At 31.2% G+C, this 25,301-nt stretch overlaps 2 protein-coding genes across 2 annotated transcripts; one reads left to right on the forward strand and one right to left on the reverse strand.

Moving 5' to 3' along the window:
• The first annotated feature begins 13,259 nt into the window (after positions 1–13,259).
• Positions 13,260–16,666, forward strand: LOC114733142 (ABC transporter G family member 21-like). Its single transcript, XM_028920545.1, is given in 7 exon segments — positions 13,260–13,679; positions 13,826–14,466; positions 14,901–14,910; positions 15,131–15,206; positions 15,610–15,788; positions 15,874–16,378; positions 16,381–16,666. Coding segments are annotated over 7 exon segments (1,782 nt in total). The 5' UTR covers positions 13,260–13,451; the 3' UTR covers positions 16,524–16,666.
• A 430-nt stretch (positions 16,667–17,096) lies between these two features.
• On the reverse strand, positions 17,097–22,487 carry LOC114733140 (mitogen-activated protein kinase kinase 3-like). Its single transcript, XM_028920543.1, is given in 11 exon segments — positions 17,097–17,743; positions 18,236–18,327; positions 18,586–18,693; positions 18,986–19,099; positions 20,309–20,476; positions 20,625–20,686; positions 20,689–20,761; positions 20,857–21,075; positions 21,402–21,656; positions 21,793–22,043; positions 22,330–22,487. Coding segments are annotated over 10 exon segments (1,554 nt in total). The 5' UTR covers positions 21,895–22,043; positions 22,330–22,487; the 3' UTR covers positions 17,097–17,382.
• Positions 22,488–25,301: the final 2,814 nt, after the last annotated feature.

Below are 25,301 nucleotides of genomic sequence, written 5' to 3' on the forward strand. Positions count from 1 at the left end.
ACAATATTGTTATGAGTTTGCAAGGATGATGATGATTAATGTACATATCTATGCCAAAAAATAATAATAATAACAACATGAGTTTAATTTTAATAGAAGAGATATGATAAGTTAAGCAAAGAGTTTCAGATTTGAGTTCATGTGAATATAAATAGATAATGCTCAATTTTTTTTTGGTTGAGTCAAGGTATCCACTGTCGGTAGCAATAACTACTAAAGATATTTTAGTATTGTTCTTGAGACCCTCTCTATATACACTGTCAAGGATCGAATTTCTAACTAGATGTTTAAGAAACTCAATTAAGTGTCAACAGTAAGCTCAAATGACTCTATTTATAGTTTTTATTCTGTTGCAAAATTGTTGTTAATTTTTTATATATAATTTTATTCTATATCAACACCTGATTTTATGGGGAATGAAAACAATATGTAAGAGGTAATAACAATTAATCGAAGGATGTTCAAGTCAACTTAAATTAAAACTATTAAAAATTAAGTTATTTAATATTTTATTTATTTATTATTTCATTTTAAATTTAAAATATATTTTTAAATGGGAGGAGCACATCCATAGTTACGATTAAATTATTAAATTCTAGAAAAATGGCAAAGATGAGAGAATCATGAATTTGACGTGAGTATATCTGTATATGTGATAGGCAATGCAGATATTAATGGTCGAGCCTACCACCAACATTTATTGTTACCAACAACTGAAATGATGCAATAATATGAAATCTATATTCTCAATATCTATATCCATTTGTATTCCACTCCGGTCTTATTGCAAGTCATTTGTATGGAAAATTTTTGGTCCTAGATATGAGTTACTTATTGAGTATTTAATAATTTATTTTTAATTTTACCATCATTTAATTTTCGTTGGAAAGAAGAAGAGGACAGAAAGAGAAAAAAACTTTAATAAGTATAAATTTAAAAGATTTTATTAACTTAATATCTTCCTCAAGACGTGAGAATGTATAATAAATAAATACGGGAGTTATATATATATAATATAAAACTATAAAAAACCATACTAGAAATATAATACCTAGGGCATTGGAATACAAAACTTAAACAACAGCCTTGATATAATATGTCATGCGACGGATCAGCATAAGAGGCAATCGAATTTCAACAAAATTTGAAATATGTATTTAAACGAAATAGATGTAGCAATTTATTAAGATTTTACTTCTTTTTATAAATTGAGATATCTAAACAATGGGGATTTCGCTAGCCATGGAATGAGTAATGGAGTGTGCAGACCTTGGTGCTTAAATTTATGTCAACGTTTTTTTTTTTGAGAAAATTGAGGATAAATATCTATTTAAAAAATTAATTATAGAACGGGACTTGAACGTTGAAGGTCTTTTCAGAGAATTAAAAAGGAAAAATGAAATGACCACAATACCCTGAATGAAATGAAATTATGATCAAGCATATGCAACTCGAGAATAAGGATATGCAATTAGATCCTATATGCAACTAGATATATGCAATATACAATTAAAATTAGGCATATACAACTGAAAATCAATGATATGCAATTAGGATTAGTTATATAAAATTAGATCTTATATACAACTAGGCATCTTCAATATGCAATTAAGATCAATCATATGCAACTCGGGAATAAGGATATGCAATTTGGACCAGTGATATGCAATTAGGTCCTATGTGCAATTAGACATATGTAATATAAAATTAGGATCAAGCATATACAACTCAAAATCAAGGATATGTAATTAGGATAAGTGATACGCAATCAGATCCTATATGTAACTAGACATTCTTAATATATAATTAGGATCAAGCTCGGGATCAAGAATATGTAATTAGGTTATATATGCAACTAGGCATCCTCAATATGTAATTAGGATCAAATATATGCAACTCAAGATCACGAATATGTAATTAGGCCCTATATACAACTAGGTATATGTAATATGTAACTAGGATTAGTAATATGTAAGTGGGTTCTATATGCAACTAGAAATGTGCAGATTAAGCATATGCAATTCGGGTTATTTAGTCTTTTTACTCCTCAAACTTATTGCCATTAATGTCAAGTCCTATTCTATAATTAACTTTTTAAATAGGGATTTGTTCCTGATTTTTTTTCCTTTTCTTTGGGACCTCTTTTGACAGAAGGAAAAAGGGAAAAAAAAAAAGAAAGGATATAGAAGGGGAAAAAAAAGAAAAGGAGAAAAATACGGATTACCAATTATACCCACAAACAAACTATAGTAAGTGATACTAAATGTGTAATAGAAAGTTTGCAACTTCTTAACTTAACCTTATGATTCTAATCTTCTCTAAAGATACAAAAAATAGAGATCTGAAAGCTCTTCTTTGTGGTTATAATGCCAAAATCTGAAGTAGACAATGCAGGTATCTTAATCTCTTTTATATGTCTGGGGAAAAAAAATTTATATAAGGCATATATTTTAGTCTTTTAGTATTTTTCTCTTGACATTCTTTTTAATTTGGTTTTCTTTTGTCATACCAAACATATCAAAGAAAATTTCTATATATGTTAACTATCGTGCCAGATATAATTCACTTAATTCTTTTTCCCATTTCCATAGGTTTCTATTCTACATGCCACGAGTCATTCATTTACACAAACACACACATTTTTGGAACAAATTTACATAAAGTCAATAATAAAATTATGATAGGGAATAAACATAGAAAGATATATATAAAAAAATTAGGTCATGTTGCTTATATCTATTAAGTTAAGTTCTCCAATCACATATGATCATGTATTTTTTTCCATGTAAATTTATAATTAAATGTTATTAAAGGTTAACATTTCAAAAATAGAATACATGATCATACGTGATTAGAAAACTTGACATAATAAATATAACTAACTTGAAATGAGTATACTCTGCAAGATATTTTAGAGGTGCAATTATAGTTCATATTGAAAGGAAAGAATAGTGTGGCCACTATGTCTACGTGTACATATAGTGGATACATTAAACAATGTAAGAAGCCACAGCGAAGTTACCAAGCATGTATGATCCAGGGACCAAAACTATTAGACTAAGATAATAAGCAAATAATTAAACCAAATGGATTAAAATGTAAAGTTAAGATCACTAAATATTTTGAACACTTATTTTTTCTGAAAAAAAAAATACCTGCATTAACTGCTTGATATAGTGGTATGCTAACTTAATTACGAGGGTATGAAAGGAAATTTTCAATAAATGCACAAGATGATAGTATAGTTTTTTAATAGGAAAATATATATTTTCTGTCATTTAACTTTACATGAAATTTTATTTTAATTCCTTATTTCTGTACAATATTTTTCTTCCCCTATCCTCGCTCTAACGCTGATGTTGACATTAAAATTTAAATTTTTAAATGTTAACAAAATATTTTCAAATATGGATATATTAAGTTTAATTTTTTGAAAATAATAATAATTTGCACAAAATTTTATGCTAGTGGTGTTATGGATAAAATTAGAGGATCATAACAATACTTATGCATTTTTTTTAATATGTAGGCACGAAAAAAATACTTTCAGTTACTCCCTCTTGTCCAAGTACTACCTCTAGCTCTAATTATCAAACCTCATTTGTAAATTATAATTAAAGTCTTATAATTAAGACTTGGAGGTAGTATAAGACAATTCTAACTAATTCACACATACCAATAAAAATAGTTAAAATTATTAAATTTGTCATTAAACTTTAAGTGATTCTCAATATTATTTTTATTAACCACACCAAATTTCAACATCATATTAATTTTTACTCTCTCTCATTATCCTTATTAAATATAGACATATATGAAAAAAATATTTGATGCTCATTCAAACTATACTTATAAAACAGACTAAAAATTCCGTCTAGAAGACTTCTTATAACATGCACAAGAGGAATTATATTGTTTCGTATAGACTGATAATGAGGAAATTAAGACTAAGAAGCAATTAATATTGTATTGGAGGGTTAGGTAAAGGCTTTTTTAATTAATTTATGTGATTCAGGTCGTGCATGTCTTTTGGTTGGTGTTCCTCACATGCATGCCTCTGTTTCGTGTACGTCTCTCATTTCTTCTTTCAATGTCTCCCACCCAAAAAAAGATAAAAGAAAAAAACACTTCTTCCAAAATTCAAACCACTTTACTATGTCTACAAATTTTTCTGCTAATTGTACTGCGTGCCTTTCTGATTTATATATATGTATATAATTGTCTTGTTATCATCAAGCTTATATCTGAAATTATAGAATAAAATGGAAAACGGTTTGTTATAAAGAAAAATAATGAAATACGACTAACATTGCATATATTTGATTTGAACGAAATAGCTTAACAGGTGATCAATTTAATCTATGCCAATGGAGGTTTTTAAATTTTTTTTGGTTGCCAACGTTCTTTTCTAAATAAAATGATTACTACAATTTGAGACAATTAAAACATTAAGGTGGATAGCTATATAATTTTTCTAAAGTTGTTTTGACTTTATCAAAACGAAAGTTGCTTTATCTGAAAGAGCATGCATTCTCGAACTAAAATTATCAGAAATTTGCTGGATAACGTAATTTGGGGGGGGGGGGATGTCACTTTAATCTGTTACATGATGATAATCTTTTGGTCTAATCACTTTGCTTCTTTAATTTTATTAAGATATATAGTGATTGTATCCCAGATTTTGGTTAGCAAAACCATCTTGTTTCTATCGTCTGGACAAAATAATGTCAACTAATATTTTGGTGTGATTAACGTTTATGATATCATTAGTTACATATATAGTCCTTTTTTAGTTCACAATATCCTCATATTGAAAACAAAATTTGTTCAAGATATAGTTAGTCGGAATTCAAATTTGTATTCATCACTACATTGTGAAGAACTACTATATTTAGTTTCTATATTATTTCCAAATATTTATTATGTTTAACTGGATAATTTGCAATTAAGTTATAATTATTCGAATACGTGTGCTCATTCATTTAAGATGCTGGAGCATAAAATTTCTTGTACTCATAAAGTAGACGAAAAAGTTAAAGGAAAATGAATAGTAGCTTGAAATATATTACTTATATCCTCAAAATGAAATCATTCCAAAAATCTTTTAAGGCTTTTACAGGTAAGCTCATACTACTTTTTCATGAGGTATATAGTACTCTTAATTGAAAAGAGAGACCAATCTTCCTTTTTCGATTTCTTCACAGCCATTCTTTTTAAAGAAAATGACGTCTACACATTCAAAGCTTATTAAACTGTGTTTTATTTGCAATTCGTTTTAAAACAATAAAAAAATATTTCAGAAAACATACAAATAAATTACTCTAGGATAAATAAATTTTTATCGCATTAGATTATATCAATTTCAATATATATGCTATCCATATTCCCTCCATTTCATTATATTAGTTTTTTTATTAAAAAAAATTTCGTTGCATATAATTATAGGTCTTTTCAGGATTTTGAAATAATATTTAGTAATATTTGTTTCTGTTTTATCCTCATTTAACTCAACAATTGAAATAATTTATTTAACACAATTAAACACTCTTGTCATACTACACCTATTCCAACGCAATTTAATAAAGGGAAAATTGAATTATGTCATTTTTCTTATATATTTACTACGTTTTATTAATTGTCTACTATAATCTTAAAAGATAGTATAAAATGAAACAGATGAAATATAAAAATTATAGAATATTGGAAAAAAAAAAGATTATAAAATAAGTGGGTGTTGTTAATTACTATTCCTCTAGTCCTAATATAAGACCCAATTAAAAATCAATCGTAATACTCCCTCCGATCCTAAATATAAGACCCATTTGTAGTAATTTTTTTTTTAAAAAAGCTTGGTCAAATTTTTTATATCCATTGTGTTAAGTTCTCCAACTATACTTGATCACGTGTCGTTTTTGTTTCATGTGAATTTATAATTAATATTAATATTTCAAAAAAATGACAAATGGTCATGTGTGATTAATAAACTTGACATAATAAATAGAAAGAACTTGATGTAAATATTATCCTTTTAAAAAAATAATTTTGTATTTTCATACTTTTTTTGAACCAAGACAAAATGATATTCAAGATAAAAATAGTTATAAGTTACAAATAATTAACATTCCTAATTGGCAGAATTAAAACTAAGAAAACAAGGTTAGAAGTAACAGCAATATTAAAAGAAGAGAAATGATGAACAAGAGCAAGTATTTTCTTGCCAAGTGATGTTGAGAACAGAGGTATCATGAGAAGGAAGGTGAAGAAATTTACTCTAGGATAAATAAATTTTTATCGCATTAGATTATATCAATTTCAATATATATGCTATCCATATTCCCTCCATTTCATTATATTAGTTTTTTTATTAAAAAAAATTTCGTTGCATATAATTATAAGTCTTTTCAGGATTTTGAAATAATATTTAGTAATATTTGTTTCTGTTTTATCCTCATTTAACTCAACAATTGAAATAATTTATTTAACACAATTAAACACTCTTGTCATACTACACCTATTCCAACGCAATTTAATAAAGGGAAAATTGAATTATGTCATTTTTCTTATATATTTACTACGTTTATTAATTTGTCTACTATAATCTTAAAAGATAGTATAAAATGAAACAGATGAAATATAAAAATTATAGAATAGTTGAAAAAAAAAATAAAGATTATAAAATAAGTGGGTGTTGTTAATTTACTACTCCTCTAGTCCTAAATATAAGACCCAATTAAAAATCAATCGTAATACTCCCTCCGATCCTAAATATAAGATCCATTTTGTAGTAATTTTTTTTAAAAAAAAGCTTCGGTCAAATTTTTTATATCCATTGTGTTAAGTTCTCCAACTATACTTGATCACGTGTCGTTTTTTGTTTCATGTGAATTTATAATTAAATATTAATATTTCAAAAAAAATGACAAATGGTCATGTGTGATTAATAAACTTGACATAATAAATAGAAAGAACTTGATGTAAATATTATCCTTTTAAAAAAATAATTTTGTATTTTCATACTTTTTTTTGAACCAAAGACAAAATGATATTCAAGATAAAAATAGTTATAAGTTACAAATAATTAACATTCCTAATTGGCAGAATTAAAACTAAGAAAACAAGGTTTAGAAGTAACAGCAATATTAAAAGAAGAGAAATGATGAACAAGAGCAAGTATTTCTTGCCAAGTGATGTTGAGAACAGAGGTATCATGAGAAGGAAGGTGAAGAAATCTCTAATTTTGTATTTTCATACAAATATAGGGTTTGAGGCTATTTATTTTTATAATTTTTTAATTTTTAAAATTCTTCATTTTTTGTGCCGTCAATTTGTAGCCCTTTAAATAAATAGCAACAAAGTTCAAACTCCCGTTTTCCGTATTAAATAAATTTAAAAAAAAAACGGTTGTGAGCCTATGAAGTTTAAATTTTTAATGGTATATGTCAATAATGTGTTTTCAACTAATATTTTCCACAGTGCCTTGAACCTTAAATATTTTCAAATCATCAACAACTTTAGTTTTTTTTAATTATATAAGAGTGACCTAATTAATAATAATTTGAAGGAAATTGAGTCCATCAAGGACAAAAGTTTTAAATCTGCTGTTAAAAAAATAGAATGAAAGAATAGACAAATGCATGGATCATAAAGTAAACATATTCAAGAGAATAAATTGTAATACAACTTTTCATAGTGTCCCATTTTTTGCATCAAAATATTTTAATTTTGGCTTTTTTTTTTCAATTCGAATGCAGATTACACAAACACAGAACCTTTGTCATCAACACTTCAATTTTTTTTTGGTTCTGTTTTGGTTTATTTTGTTACCAGTATCATTGTATGAAAATAATATATACCTTATGCTATATATTATTCTCATAAAAAAGAATTTACATCTTGTTTTTCATTCATATTTCATTTCATCGTTGCCACTAGAGCCAGCTAATCTCAAGTGTAATTATGTCAGAAATATGATGTCTTTTGATTGATTGATTGATTAATTAATAGAAGTCGTTGGGAGTATGAATTGAGCTTGCGTACATACGAACTCTTTTTTTTTTTTTGTCGAAAAAAGGCATTTGAGAAAAAAAGTAGAAGATGAGAAAGATTTGAAATGAAACGTTGCCACATTATGAATCAACGCGCTAAAGTTGATTAATTTTTATTCTTTTCCATGGTGGAAGTTCTACAAAGTGCCCCACAATTCGCAAATGCTCTAATAACACTTGTCTCTAATTCACTCGTCCTTATTTTTCATTCAAAAAGAACATGTAATGCCATAAAGTTTTGATCTCTCTTCTTTCCCAAAAAAGAATAAAATAGCATATTAATTATTAGATATGTTTTTTGAGATTTATATATTCTTATAATTTAAAATCTTTTTTTTATATAAAGTATGCGAGACAATGGTATAAAATTTAGGGTGTATGAGATTCTCTCCTTTTACTTCAATTAACTATTTCTTTTATTTATGGCAAAGAATTATTTCTTTTCTTTTTATATTTAATTATATTTTATTTATGTGCTTTGCTTTAGATAATCTAAATTAACGTATGTCTATTATCACTCTTTACACGTAGTTAGATTTTAATTTTTATCAGAGAATCCAAAGGCGTGGGCCTTTTCATGCGTTGAACATCTTTTGACTTCTATCTAATTAGGTGATAGGCAATTAGATTTAGGCCATGCGTTTGTTTTTTATTATTGACGATTGTCGGATAATAATTTACACAAAGCTTCAATTTGCACTTTATTAATTACCGTCATCTTTGGAGTCAAATCACCACAACATTTTTGTCTTATTAATTCAATTCTAAATCAATATTCTACATGCAACACAAACTGAGTATTTCGTTCTAGCATATATTTATGTACACTCTATATTAGATTCCTTCAAAATTTCATATTTGTGTTAGAATATATGATACTAATATGCGTGATTTCTTGAGAATGCATATAATTACATGTATTTTTTAAAATCAAAAAATTGGATTAATTTTTTTGATAAATATTTATAAGAAATTATACTATTTATAAGTCATAAATTACCATTTTTTCAACAACATCATAAATTAACTCGACTCACATCTCAAATTATATTGAGAAACATCAACATATATAATCTCTTTCCTTTTTTTTACCACCCAAAAGTAGAAGTTAATTATTAAACGTATCATTTTACACGTTTTGATAGATAATAAAATACGAGTATACACCACATATCATGGACATGTGACACATGGAAATAATATGATATTCGAATACACATAAATATATCATAAATGATATATAATAAAATATACGGTTGAAAGTATAATAATCATATTTGTAATTGCAAATCAAATTATAAAGCTTCTCTACTTGAAATGGTGACCAAATAGACCATTATGAGGTGGAGAATATTGTGCATAGTAAGAATATGTACACGTGTTAATCAACGCACATTTATTCTTAATTCGTCCTTTCATGTTCATTTCCAACTAGGCCGAAAATTCCACGATTCTATGGGTATATGTAATAGTGATACGAGTATATTAGTTACCTAGCCTGTCCTTATTACCAATTAATTAAACACGTCCATTATTTAATTTCTTCACTTACAGACTGACACCTAGGTTTTTCTCGCTATAGTTGAGTTGATTGATCACAAATATAATAAAATATTCTCTTAATTTATTAGTTTATTAACACGTAGCAACTAGTATTTGTCCAATTAGTTAGCATTTATAAAAATTAGTTAGGCACAAAAATTATATCATATTTGGTAAGGACTTGTGTTTAAGTCTTCTTGCTAAAGTATATTGTGAGAATTTCATGATGATTATAATATGTTAAAAAATTGTAAAATTAACTTTTAGTCGTATGACTTGTTTTAGATTTATTGAATTTTTTTAAAATTAAAAAAGTATTAATATAAATTAAGTTTCATTTTCAAAAAAGGAATAAATTAAATAGTAATTTTTCCATAATTAGAACAAAAAGAATACAAAGACACCGATATGATCTTACCCATTCATTTATGCTCCCCTTTTGTAATATAATTCTTTTTAAAAAAATAAAACAATTATTTTTTCAAGTACTTTAAAAAACTCATTAGAATATCTTATTATACCCTCATTTATAATTTCATTGACTTTGGATTTAGACTTCAACCAAAGGAAGACAATAATGGGGGATAAAAACTTGTACCATTTATAAGCATACTTATTTCTTTATTATTTTTTTGTGTGTCAAGCAATCTAATTTTTAAGAATATATTAAATTTTGACTAATTTGAATTTGAGTTGAATTGGGTCTTAAATAAAAATAACTCTTTCACATGTATCTTTTTTTTTTCTTTCACACAAACTTGATGAATTTAAAATTCCATACGTAAATAGATATAGCTCTTTTCATTTGGATTAATTATAGAATGAATTAAAGAAGAATTTTAAAAATGAAAAAACTGGAAAAACAAAGGAAAACAGACGACCTGAATTGGAGCACCAATACCTTTTGTATATAAAATCCTACAAAAATACAGATACTTACCATGTATACAAACATATCAAGTCTTTCTAATCAATAAATTTTTAAATAAAAACTTTTCTGCTTTATTAGTTTACTTTAAATTGAGGAGAAAATAAATGAAAACGGGGTCCGACAGCCTAAAAAGAGTTTAGAAAGAAAGAATACAACTTTGAAGGATGGTGACAGCTTTGTGCAAACCCAAAAGCATTTTTAGGGGAAAGAGGACACAAAATCTGAGCCACTATCTCTATCACTATCCCTCAGATGAATCAGTACTTGACACCTATAAAGCTCTTCTGCCCAACCCTGCTTTATTTTCCTCCACCTTTTTTCACCGGGAAAAATAAAAAGTCAGTCATACTCCCTAAATTTTAAAATCAAAAAAATAATTTCTCCTTTTTTTAAAAAACAGTGAAAGAATTTGATGGGTGGCTTATCTTCTGGGGATTTTTCTTTGGGGATTGTTTGTTGATTCTCTATTACCTATTTATATACAATTGAGTTTTTATGCGATTCGGTGTCCAGTGTCCTATTTTCGATCGTTTAATAAATTGTAATTAATTATAAGATAGTATATTGATTACATTGACTTATTTTTCAAAAGCGCTATATAAATAGAAGTATGTATCTTTATTTTCTTGTTTGGACTAAAATTTCTAATTCTCTTGATTACCGCAGAGATTTATTCGTTTTTTTTAACTAAATCATAATGGAAATATATATCTTTATATAAAGAAGTTATCTCCCCTCATCCGTAGTATGAAAACTAGTTAGAAGATTATATTTGAACTTAAATATAAAATTTAAATCTATTTAGTCTTTCATATTTTTAAGTGTGTGCGCTGTCACAGATTTTAGAGATTGCATTTTTTCTGCTGGGATATAAAAAAGGGTGTGAATTTTGGACTTCTACTTAATTACATCCCACTTCATTTTTATAAATTTATAATTCGAGCTACCTTCAAGTAGCTAGAATATGGGGGGGGGGGATTAGGAATGGAAATGTGGGAGAAAATTTTTTAAAAAATGATTTAAATATATTGAGCTTTCATCTCGCTTTCATTCCGATTTGTAAAGAAAAAAGTTAGACATAAGGATATGAAAAAAATAAAGGTGACAACCTTGTTTAATTTGTTGAATTTGAATTCTCTTCTCAAAGCAACACAATCACTTTTTAATGTTAACATCTAACAACTAAACAATCAGAACATGCCGCATGCCTCTTTTAAAAATTAATCTGACTCAAATTTGCAATTTGAAGTTAATTTTGGGTCACTATATGTATTTAAGAATATATACCCAATTATATAAATGATGAACAATAATATTAAACCAAAGGATCGGATAACAAAATAGGGTTAATACTATCTTTAACCCTTAAAATTTGACTTCATTTTTATTTAGGTTCCTGAATTTTAAAACTAATAGTTTTGGTTCTTAAAATAAAGTTGCAGGAACAAAAAATATTGTTTTAGGGACCAAAAATAACTTTTAAGTGAATCAAAACGAGGTTAAACTTAAAAGACTAAAAATAATATTAATTCTAACTAATAATATATGCACATGTCCTCAACATTTTTCTTTTGTAATTGACATGTTTCATTTTCAAACATGATACGTAGTCCTTATTACAAAGAGATCCATCATGGCAATAAAAGAAAAAAAATCTACAGATCGATGAAGCACATGCCATTAATTAAAAGGCTTAACAGTAGAGTCAAAAATACTCCAATAATAATAATATGTAGACCACAAGGTGGGATATATATTTATATATATTAAAAATTAAAAATAGTTGGGGGAGACACATACTTTGAGGACAAGTGGAGATAACATGAGACGATGATATAAGGGTCCCCCAGTTGGTTTTGATTGTTGCTACCATATATTTATTTATTTATTGAAATTATTTAATTATCTTTTTATATAAAGCTTTAAAATCGTCGATCCTTTTCCTCTGTACAGCAAACGACAAGGAATCTCTCAAATCCCCATTTACATGTGGCTTAGTTAATTGCAATTCTCACACATCACCCCTTGAACCCCAACATATGACCCTATTCAGATGTCATCCACCAACAGCAACGCAACTATGATTAATGATTTCATTAATTTAACATTAAATTAATCATGGTATATTACACATATGCCTGTATTTATCACAAACTGTAATTGTACAGTAGTTTGCATATATACCTAGATTATCACTCGTTCCTACATATAAGTCACTTAACAAAGAAATGTTTGGTGCTAAATATATAAGAGAAGTGATTTACCATAGGATCAAGTGGTATGTACTTAAAAAAAGGGGTTAAGGTTAAAATTTATTTAGAAAGTTTTCACTGAGAAGCGCTGAGTGTTTGGAAATTCTTTTTAGTGCAAATTTATTTTGAAAGTTTAAAATTATAGCAATATTACCCCTTACTATTAAAAAACCAACATAGTAACGACATTGACTGTTAATATTTTTAACAGTTGAAAGGCAATATTGCTACAATTTTAAACTTTCAGGATAAATTTATAAAAAAAAAAAAAAGAATTCGATTGAGAGATCTCCCGGGCTAATTTAAGTTGCACTTTAGCCCCAAGAAAAACTAATTAAGGTGAGAGTGTGTTGATAACAATTATGGGAGTGGTCACAAACAGTAATTAAACAAAAGACGTGGTCGGAGGTGGTGGTTGCGTTGGATGTTAAAACTATATATATTTACATATTTATGTTGTTCTTATCGATCACTCTCACCGTGTGTGCTTCTCGTGCTTCCTTCTCACTTTGTATGTATGTCCCTCCATCTCTCTCTCGTCTGATTTTCTCTTCTTCTTCTCTCTCTCTATATCAGCCATATCCTCTCTAGTCTTTGTATTATTATACTTAATTGTGAGATTCAAACATTGATCATCGTACATATATTATATAATCGGAGTCTTTGTTAGTTTTCTCTGAGATGATGCCCCCTCATGAGCAAGAAACTAGCACAGTTGCTACTGTCATGCCCAACATGCAGATGCAGACGGTCGTGAACCGGCCGGAGGACAGTTCGGTTCATGCCGAGCCACAAGGTTCGGTCAGTCACGGCGGAGAAACTGGTCTGGATGTCTCCGTCCATGATCACCACCCAACAATTCCAAGAGTCTCAGCTCTGCACCAATCCATGCGTCCCGTTACCCTCAAAGTAGGCATAAATATATAACACAGTTTCTGATTACAAAAACATATCTGAATTAGGTTTAAGCTGTAATTATTCGATGATCATGTTAATGCTTCCTTTGATTTTTCTAACGTTGGAATATGTTTTCTTGGGATGTCATCTATATGCAGTTTGAAGACTTCTCTTACAGTGTAACGATCGAAAGCAAGAAGAATGCTTGTCCCTGTGTTTCTTCTCAGAAGACGAAGCCGACAAGGACGATACTCAACGGCGTGACGGGGATTGTCCGGCCGGGAGAGCTTATGGCAATGCTGGGTCCGTCCGGCAGCGGGAAGACCACGCTGCTCACTGCCCTCGCCGGCAGGCTCTCCGGGAAAGTCTCCAGCTCTATAACATACAATGGCCAACCATTCTCTAGCTCCATGAAGCGAAGAACCGGGTTCGTCACACAAGACGACGTTCTCTATCCTCACCTCACCGTCCTTGAGACCCTCACTTTTGCTGCTTTGCTGCGACTTCCCAAGAGTCTCACTAGAAAGGAGAAAATGGAGCAGGCTGAGACCGTCATGGAGGAGCTCGGCCTAACGAGGTGCCGTAACAGCCCCATCGGCGGCGGAGCCAGCTTGGCTCGGGGCATTTCCGGCGGAGAACGAAAGCGGGTCAGTATTGGGCAGGAGATGCTGGTGAACCCGAGCCTACTGTTGCTGGACGAGCCGACCTCAGGGCTTGACTCAACGACAGCCCAACGCATCGTCGTGTTGCTCCGGGGGCTGGCGCGCGGTGGCCGGACGGTGGTGACGACGATTCATTAGTCTATTTCTTTGACATGTGAGTTCCTTTAATTTCCTATATATTCAGCTGTATGAGGGACACATTTATGTAATAAATGTCAAACTTTTTCCAAAAGGTCTTATTCACATGATCACCACCAAAAGTTTGGAATTGGTTAGAGTTTCTTTAGTTCGATAATTTTGATGAATATAATTTTTTTTATATGTACTCATATTTAATAAGAGCAGTAAGAGATAATAAAAATTATCATGATTTTGAGGTTGTGTTCTTAATAAGGAGAATATTGAAAATCATTTGAATTTTATAATAAATTGAATGCTTTTAACTGTTTTTACTTGTATGAAAGCTAGAAGTGACTTACATTTAAGAGCAGAGTGGTATTTTGTTTAATTGCTTTCTTTTTTTTTCAAGAGTATGTTTACTGTATAAAAGTTGCTATTTTTTTTTTACCAGCAATATAAAAGTTGCTATTGAAAGTTTAGAACATGAGCCCTATATTAAATGAATGAAATTTAAAAGCTTATATGATCATTATAATTTCTAACCTAACGAAGCACTCTAATTGCTGCTATTCTATGAAAATGCGTGCAGGCGTAGTTGCTGATGTTAACAGGATGATCAAACTGGTTTTCATGGAGCATTAGACCAACACGAGGATCAAGTTTCAGTCAAACAGTCCCTAGTTTCATCCTACAAGAAGATTTTATATCAGCAAAAGTAATGGAGACCTGGCTGCTCTCACATCAGGAACGCGAAGAAGTAAGTCAGATTCTTACTTTCTTGGTCTCGTGTTAAGCAAAATATGCAATTTACCCCATGAACTCAATTACGCATTAAATTATAACTAGACTTATTTTAGGAGGATAAAATGTATTTTTAACTTTCATTATATGATAGATATATAGCAGTACTGAAAATAGCTTATATAGTAACGTATTTATATGATACTTAAGTGGGTGTTTGGGTAACTCTCAAAAAGTACTTTTTGGCACAAACCAAGGTTTCAGAAGCAGAGTAGCCAAACGCCCATGCAAAACCCAAAAGAGACTTTTAGCCTCAAAGCCTTGGTTTTGGTATAAGCTGGGGAGAATAACTTTCAACCCCAAAACCATAGTTTTCTTCAGAATCCAATCCAAACACATAATTGAGTGTGGTTTTGCAGGTTCAGAGAATCAATGGAACACGAGCTGGTGGGAGCAGTTCAGGGTGCTTCTGAAGAGAGGTTTAAAAGAGAGGAGGCATGAATCTTATTCAGGCTTAAGGATTTTCCAAGTGCTGTCTGTGGCTTTTCTCTCTGGACTTCTTTGGTGGCATTCTGATCCCTCAAACATACAAGATCAGGTATTATTACATCAGCAAGTTTATAAAACTTAGCGCCGCTTTTTAATAACTTGTAAGTAACAGTATTTATTTACACTTGTAACAGGTGGGCCTGCTCTTCTTCTTCTCAATCTTCTGGGGATTCTTCCCTCTGTTTAATGCAATATTAGCATTCCCTTTGGAGAGACCCATGCTATCAAAAGAGAGATCATCAGGAATGTACCATCTCTCTTCTTACTACATAGCCAGAATGGTTGGAGACTTGCCAATGGAGTTAGTTCTTCCCACTATCTTCCTAACCATCACATATTGGATGGGAGGCCTCAAGCCTTCAATTCTCACATTTGTGTCAACCCTCTTGATCATCCTCTTCAATGTCCTTGTGTCCCAAGGCATAGGCCTTGCCCTTGGGGCAATCCTAATGGATGTGAAACAAGCCACAACTCTGGCTTCTGTTACCATGCTTGTGTTTTTGTTAGCTGGTGGATATTACATTCAGAAAATGCCTTCATTCATAGCTTGGCTTAAGTACTTCTCATTCAGTCACTATTGCTATGAGCTTTTGGTGGGAATTCAGTATTCAAAAGACCAAGTTTATGACTGTGGCCAAGGCTGCATTGTAGGGTAGTGGATTTTCCTGCCATCAAGTGCTTGGATATTGCTAATTTGTGGGGAGATGTGGCTGCATTGGCTGTTATGTTTGTTGGATACAGAATTGTGGCTTATTTAGCTTTGAGGATGAGACAGCCTGTCTGACTAAAATAATTAGGCTCCATTTTAGAGGGCAGAGTGCGGGGCTTTAATATTTTTTGTCATTTCAATTAGATGCCAAGTTCAGGTGTTCATTTGATTCAATTGTTTTATGACATATATCTTAATTATATCTTTCTCACTGATTAGTAATTATATCTTTCTCACTGATTAGTTTTTGTGCGAAAATATGAACTTTTCTCGCGAATAACACAGAATTTATTTGGGGGAAAAAAAAAAAAAGAGGAGGAGCTTGGAGCTCTTATAAGTGGAGGGTTTTCTCTCTCTCTCTCTAAAAAATTTTGTGAAATGTCAAAATAAATAAAAGTTATTCTTATATCTATTAAACCTTTTACCAAATTCATAGGTATTTAAAAAATTGGCTAAAGCTAGGCATGTTCTTAAATCTGTCTAAAATTAACAAGTTTATAATATTATTGTATTGTCCCTAATGTTTATTAAATTATTTGTTTGCTATCTTGATGTCTCTGCACTGAATTGGTATAGGGGGAGGAGAAAGTCAAGGCAACAAAAGGCATCAAGGGAAAAACATAATAAACGCTTGAAACAAATTAGAGATTTTCTCATAACAAGGACCAAGCAATTCTTCAATAATTCAGACAAATATATACAAAATTCAAGTGAGTCCACAAACCTCTAACATTTTTTTTTCCCTATATCATAACCACACAGCAAAGCCAGTAAGCCACTAAGTGTGGCCTAATAACGAAAATGTAGGTAGATAGATAAATACAGATTAGACTAAACACATAAAAATTTGAAACGTGCTACAAGGCTGGGAAGATTTGCTCTAATATGATGTGAACTTTGAATTAGAGAAGTATTCCTAGTGTTAAATAGACCACTATTGGTTTATGTACAACTCTTGGTTAGCTATGGAGTAGCATCCAATGAGATTGGTGGGTGTTATGATAAACTGTTCATGAAATGTACCCATTCGCCTGCTAGAAACATCAATTCCAAGATCCTTAAAGCTTGGCAACCCCTCTACTTGAATGCCATCTCCACATATCAGGAATTGATTACCAATAATAAAGGATCCTGATACCCTAATTGCAACTCCATCCTCACCGTGGGCACGGCATTGAAGCTTTTCAACGACATGCACCAGCTTGTCAGGAGGCCAGTCACCAACTAATGTACTTCGGATACTCGACAGTTTTGCAAAAATATTGTTTGGACCAACGTATTGCTTCCCAGAGAAACTGCAATACGTAGAAGATAACATTGATGACATAGAAAGCTTTAAAAAATATATAACTAACTAGACATGTTTTCTGTACAATGCACGAAGTTTGAGGTGAGATACTGCTCATAACTCATAAATAGTACAGCTTCTCATAAATTTTAACATTTTGTGTTAACTGAGAATATCCATTGGGTCTTTGACCAGATCCTAACTAAGCAAGATCAAGCATGTCGTCATGGAAATTCCGAATGATACTTAAAGTCATTAGTGTTGATTAGATTGTATGGCCCATGCTTTGCACAGAATTTGAGTTACACCGTCCATGGCTTATGACTAATGCAAGATTTATATAGATATAGATGGAGTTCATTTTCAACCATATATGCTGTCCTAAGTATTATTTCTGTCATCCAGCTCAAATAAGTTTCGTGGAGGAGATTTAATTCAATTATTGTCAAATCCAAACAAGTGCTTGTTACATAATCAAGACATTAGATGCAGACCAGACCTGAAAATTGAACCTTCATTGTATAAGCTCCTAGTATGAAGCCAGAGATCATCGGGTCCATCAAACAGTAAGTAATAATGAATCGTGAACATCTGTGAAGATGGGAAGGTAAAACGCTCATTCAGTAAGCATATATTTTTTTGTGAACCAAAACACTAAGCATAGATTTGAATCTCTCAAAATTCTCATAAAGCATCCACCCAATTTTGGGGTCTATTCATCCTTTGAATGGAGGAATAGTTTTCATAGTAAATAACGAGCTGTGAAGGTGAACACGAGCTTCTCATATTATTTCGTCAACGTTTACTCCAATTAAGCTTTAAAGCAGGTGAAAAATGGCAGCTACTTACATCAGCCAAGTCCTTCATTCGTTGTGTTGGATCAAAGACACTTCGTACAAATCCTGCTAAATCTACGTTGGCATTCTCATACTTTGTGATAAAGGGGTGCCGAAGCAACTGCAGTTGAAGCACTAATTGATCAAGTTCTGATCATCATGACTGTATTTAATGGCGCTCTCTATGACAGGACTGACATGGTAAGTTGCACGAAGCACTAAGAATAGACATGTACTATAAGACATGCTACACCTTCTATTAGGCAAGAACATGAAAGAACATTATAAGTAAATAAATCACATGAAATAAATGAGTAGAAAAGTATGGAGACAAATCACTAAGGTCATGGAATCCCAAGCCATAGACACCAGACATTGATTAATACAGAATAAGGCATCAACATTTTTCTAACCTCATCTGCTGTTGGCCTGGCATCTGGGTCCTTCTGCAAGCAAGCACCAACAAATGAGTTGAATTCAGGTGAAAACTTGTGATTTGACGGTGATGGTGATGGATCATCTAGAATCTGCCATAAAACAATTATAATTATTAGCAAAACACAGGAAGCTCATGTGCACGCATCACTCGAATGAAATTGATAGTTATTGATAATAATCTGAGGCAGGGATCAAACGTTCATATGTATTAATCAAATCCAGTGTTATAAGTTGGCGATTCCATTAAATTACAGCTTTTACAGGTAAAGATCTCTGACTAACAAGTGAAAAATCTCTCAACAATGGCTGGTCCATTAATTTATCAAAAGAGAAGAAGAGGAGTAAAAAGGTTTTCTATCATGGCATCATATGGTAGAGAGGTTATCCAGTCCATAAATTTTCCTGCTTGTGTTTTAAGGCCACTCACGACTCCTTTTGTGTTCTTTGCTTACGTCTGATGATTTATTGGATTCTGTCACATGCCACTTTTGAGCCACAGGAACCTTTTCTTATCATTTGCACAAAGAAAAAGTTCTTCAATCGGCACTCCTTCTATGCAGGATCTTCCTCCACTATTGCACAAGACATTTTGATGATGCTAAACTCTTTTCCAAATTGTTCTTCTAATAGCAACTTTGTTAGGAACCTTTTTTTATTTTCTATTTCTAGTTATTCTGATGTAGTACTTTAAACTCTGCTTTTTAATATATATTGTCTTTTTATTAAAAAAAAAAAACAAGTGAAAAAAGTCAGTACAATATTGTGAACAATGATTTTCAATCAAATCACTATTTCTTAGTGATTAATCATTGGTAGACACCATCAAAGAAGGGACATGTCTTCGAAACTAAATAATACATGATTAGCAAGGTTAAGACTATCTTCAAATAGTCTCAACTCAACAAACAGATAATCATAAGATGCATGAGAAGAAAGAGATGTGTGCTGGTGAACTGCCACGAGGATATCACCAGTACAGAGATCAAATTCATATTTTTTGACATAAAGCAGGGTGATGAAAAAGGCATAGTTAAATAGCTCTAGATCAAATTCATCGTGTGAGTTACTCTTCATTTATTGGAAGCTTATGGCATTGTTGCCAGACCGAATTAAAAATCCACTTCTCTCCTCTGTAATCGAGGCTTCATGATTCACATAAGAAAAGTCGTTTATGCAAGTGACAAGCAAAACTTAAGCCAAACTATTCTTTATTCCAAGCAATACTGAGGGTAAGCATGCACAATGATCCAAACAAAAAAAAAAAAAAAAAATTAAGAACAAGAAGTATTGACAATCACCTGCAACATAAGATTTACAGGACCTTCATTAGCTGTATATGGGAATTCTCCAGTTCCACACTCAAGCAGCGCAAGACCAAGGCTCCATATATCAGCAGGAAAAGAATAGCTATCATTTCGAATTCGCTCAGGTGACATGTATGTAACAGTTCCAACAAAAGTAGCACACTGCAAAATTGCATCCACAGACAAATGAATGTAACTCCACAACTTAGTAGTAGTCACAGCTGAGCATGAAAGCTAACTTTTTAGCTTATAAATGTCAAGGAAGCAATAAAATCACAGAAACTAAGGATCACATAACATCTATACTAACCATTGCCACTGAATTCTCTAAGCCAGCACTGATACCAAAATCAGTAATTTTTGGTTCCCCTTGAGATTTACAAGTAAATTGGCTGGTTTTATGTCTCTGTGTACTAAATGTCTGACTCCATGCAGATAGCTTAACCCCTGCCAGAAGATAAAAGACAAAGTATCACAGCAGTTAGCATTTATATTCTATAATGAAGAAGTTTGAAATGAAAGCATATGCAATTTTTTCTTACATGCAGGAGCTTCTGAAACATGGCTGAAAGAATAGATTCAGGTATTTTTCCATGCACTGCTAGGATATCTGCTAGGGATCCTCCATCCATGTACTCCAAAGCTATGCTTATCTGTCCAGAGTCTGGAGTGTAGAATGCCCCATGGAATTCAACAAGACCTTGGTAACAAGGTGCTTCACATAATGTCCTTATTTCAGTAAGAAGTTGCTGCCTTTTCTCCTAATTGACATGAAGAAACACAATCATTAGACAACAAGGGATTACTTATCCCCATAACCAGCATTGTCATTGTACTTGCATTTTGGAGGTCACTATTTATGTGCAACTCCAGAACACTAACTGACCATGATTTTATTCCTCAGCATTCTTTCTTCCATGAAACAAAAGATTGAATTTTGACAGACAAATATCCAGTAAATACTAAAGTAAATGCTTTACTGATGGTCATAAATGCAAATTTCCTGAGCAAACTCTCTGATGAGTAAAGATAACTTGAATGTTGTAAAAACAACATAGGGAAGTATAGCAAAGTGCCACAAGAATACCTTCTCAAAGATATTGATTTTCTTCAACGCTATAATTCTATGTGTTGGTATATGTATAGCTCTCTGCACAATACTGCTGGCACCACTACCAATTGCTCCAAATATTCTCATCTCATGGGAAGCACATCTATATGTTTTTTCACTGTGATCAGTTTCATCTATAGATCGAGATGTGCATTTTTGCAGTCCAAGCTCGTTGATATTGTACACCCCATATGATTTGCTCAATAAGTTAACAGTTCCACCATCTGATAACTAATTCATCAATTAGGACCAAAGAAAATTGAGTATTAGGAATATTCAATATAGAAATTTTATATATTATTATGTTATGCTTCTCAATGGCAAGTGAACATACATATATAGCACGTAGACATAGAAAGAGACTTACTGTGTACGAATCACAAGGGTCCAAAGTAGAACCTGTCGAAAAGCCCTTCTCCGCATCAAATAAAGGTGCGAGTTTTTTCCTCAATTCCTCCAACCCAGCCATAGTTATGGCTTTATGGTTGTCTAAATTCAAATTTGAATGTGTTTTGTAGAATAATCAAACTCTGAAGCCTGATGAAATCAGTCAGCCCGTTCAGTATTAAAATTGAAAATCTAGGTGAGCAAACAGGGGGAAATAAAACAGAATTCAACCTGCAATTGAAAAAAATATGTATTTTATGTAATGAAATGCGAATTTTTTGTTGACTAAAATTAAGAAAACTGCGCTAGTTAAGGTCTTAAGGATCATGATTTCAAGCATGCTTCATACGCAAATGGAAACTGGCTGAGTTGCAAAACTAGTAGATAGCACTATCAAACAGACCGGAATGTCCATAAACAAGCCAAATCAGGCCAGCCCCTTTTGTAAACAAGCTATCTATCAATCTATCTACTAACCTACTGACGATTGAAGTAGGGCTTTTTCAATCAGATTTACCTCCCTGTATCACTTATGTGTCAGAGACGGTGGTGACGCCCATGCATGAAGAAATCAATGTCATTTAGCGCGATTTGCCGGAGTCTGGGCGGTGGTTGGCCGCGGCAAGACGACTCGACGCAGGAGAGAGGGGGGCGTGCCGTCGGAGGGTGGGTGGCCGAACATGCGGATAGGCTCCTACTTTTTTTTTTTTATGAAATAGGCTCCCACTTCCTACCGAGAGTATTACTCATAATTACATTATTTTAAAAAAATTTCAAAACCATCGTACTAATATAATATTTTTTTAGCAACAAACTCTACAATGTTATTAATTGAAAAAAAAACACAACCTTAAATTGTGCATTAATCTACTATCGTGTTATTATCTATTTTTCTATCTATATATGTTTATTTATTGCAATTGTGTCATCATTTAAAAAAATTTGGCAATTATGATAAATAAATCAAATCCACGTCATTATTTGTGAATTTTTCACTTGAAAATCAATAATGTGACAATTAATTCTATCTAAAAATGCTAATGTATAATTTACTATTGTATTTAAATTATTAATGTCTTAAAATAAAATATTCTAAAGTAGTAATTATTTATTTTAAGCCTTAAAAATATTAAATTATAATTCTTACAGAAATTGTAACATAGTAATACCGATAAAACAAATTTGGAGTACACAAGTTATTATCTTTTTTGTTGACTTATTTGATACAGTTTAAAACTAAAAAAAATTTTTTTGCCACATTTAAAAGTCAAAAGATTATCATGAAATAGTGAAAAAAAAATAGAGTTAAAATGTGACTCACTTCAAAATTAAGGTATTGATTGAACATACACTTTTTTCATTTAAGTCTGTTAGATGAATTTATATATGGGAAATATTTGGAAGAGAGGTGAAAAAATGCGATTGCATAATATTTCTATTTCATTTTTTGGAATAATAGTGTGTGTCACAATATATGCTTGCGTCGAGGATGCCCTAAAACTGAGGTAAGTTTCTATTAGACAAGTCTTAAAATGAAAATTTATTAGGTCGCATGTTATATGGGAAATATAGTAATTGCTCGGTGGTCATCTCCATGGAACTCAACTCGGGCCAGTAGTGAGTTTTTTTTCCATAAAAAAAAAAAATTACTCGGTTCTTAATATATGACATAATTAATTAACTTGAGTAAATTAATTATGTTAGTTAAATTAGTTATTATGATATGTTATTTCTAAAACACCCTGAGTATCTTTGTTAATTCCTTTACTCCCTCTCTTATTTGATTATTATTATTGAGGGAATATCAATAGAATTAATTTGAAAAAAAATTGACAAATATATAAAATAAGTCTTATATATAGAACTAATATCAACTCGTTAATTAAATTCTATATTAAGAAGACGAGGAGTACATAATTTAAAGGGAAATATTAATTATATATTTCACTTGAAGGAGGAAAATCAATGAATCATTGTAATCCTGACTAATGGGCTGGATAGGACTCATGCTTAGATTGGTTTTCGTGGGAAGTGGACACTAATAAAAAGTGCATTATAAGGAGAGGGTGGTGTGCAAGTTGTGTGATGTAATTCTCTCTGTATATCTCTACTTTCTCTCTTTTTAGGACCCTCCCTTCTTTTATGTTATTCTTTGGTCGTTTCCGTTTACTGAGTGATTTCCTTTCGATTCTAAATATAAAATTCATCTTGTAATATAAGTTACATTACAAAATAGATTTTATATTTACGATCAGAAAGATATTTTTTTACAAGAGGATATATGAATAACATTTAGTGAGCTGGTTGAGTTTGTATTATAGCCATAACACAATTAATTAATGTTCGATTGTTTTGGTTTCACCTTGAAAACCATTAAAATCATAATCTGAACTACTTATTTCGATCAAAATCATGGTTACTTTTTGTACCAAGAAAAAAAAAATTGGTTTCCTGCCTTCATTCATGACCAAACCAATTATGTTCATTAATGGATTCTTTATTCACAACATTTGCATCTTACACAGTAACTTGGTGCCTTTCCTAATTGCCATTTTTGTTGGATACAGAAAGTAAATTGCGGGGGGTGTCATATAAGTATCAATATAGAATATTTTCAATTTGGCATCCAAATAAGACCCTTGAGTTTGAATCCTACCTTATTTTAAAAAAAACCCCGAGAGGCATTTGGATCGCAAAACCTCGGTACAGACTAATTGATTGCCTAAATACTTGATAATAGGATATCAAAAAGGCACTAGAATCAGGCGGCCCAAAGGGTTTTAAAAAAGACAAAGGAGTTCCCCTTTTTTAATTTGCTTTTAATTATAAATGTTTGTTTTACGCAAGTGAAATTGCAAATAGCTGAATCAATTCGCCTTCTTATTTTTGTTTGGCCAACATTAAATATAATTTTTTAAAACTTTATTGTTTGTCAAAAAAAGAATATAAAGTCTACTTAATCACAACCAATCGGAGTACAAAGGAGTAGCCCCAAACAAAAGCACGGGAACACACACTCCAACAACCACACAAAACCTAACCTTAACCCAACAATCCAATGTTTAGGTCCAACTAAAAGGAAAAACAACTAACAATCCCAGGGAACACGAGCAAACATGAAGCTTCCAAAATCCTAATATTAACATGAGGATGAGCCTTAATATTAATAATTTAAAAAATGTAAAAACAAGATGCTTCGTATTAATATTAATATTATCTTGAAACATCAAATATTTAATTAGAATTTATTTGTTAGGAGCATTGTTCTTTTCATCAAACATCAAAGGCATACATGCCAACAATGGTTCACCGAGAGGCATCTGACGCTGAAGTGTGCTCTCCAAGTCAATCATTCCTTTCTCATCACCTTCCAATGCAGTTGGCCAAACATAATTGTCCCATTATGGTTTATGGCGTGTAAATTACACAACTAGATCATAAACTTTATATTAATTGATATTTACTAGGCAGAATCAATATGGTTCTGTG

Source organism: Neltuma alba, unplaced genomic scaffold (assembly GCF_004799145.2).
Source record: "Neltuma alba isolate B1F8T4 unplaced genomic scaffold, ASM479914v2 tig00012971_pilon, whole genome shotgun sequence".
In the NCBI taxonomy this organism is placed as follows: domain Eukaryota; kingdom Viridiplantae; phylum Streptophyta; class Magnoliopsida; order Fabales; family Fabaceae; genus Neltuma; species Neltuma alba.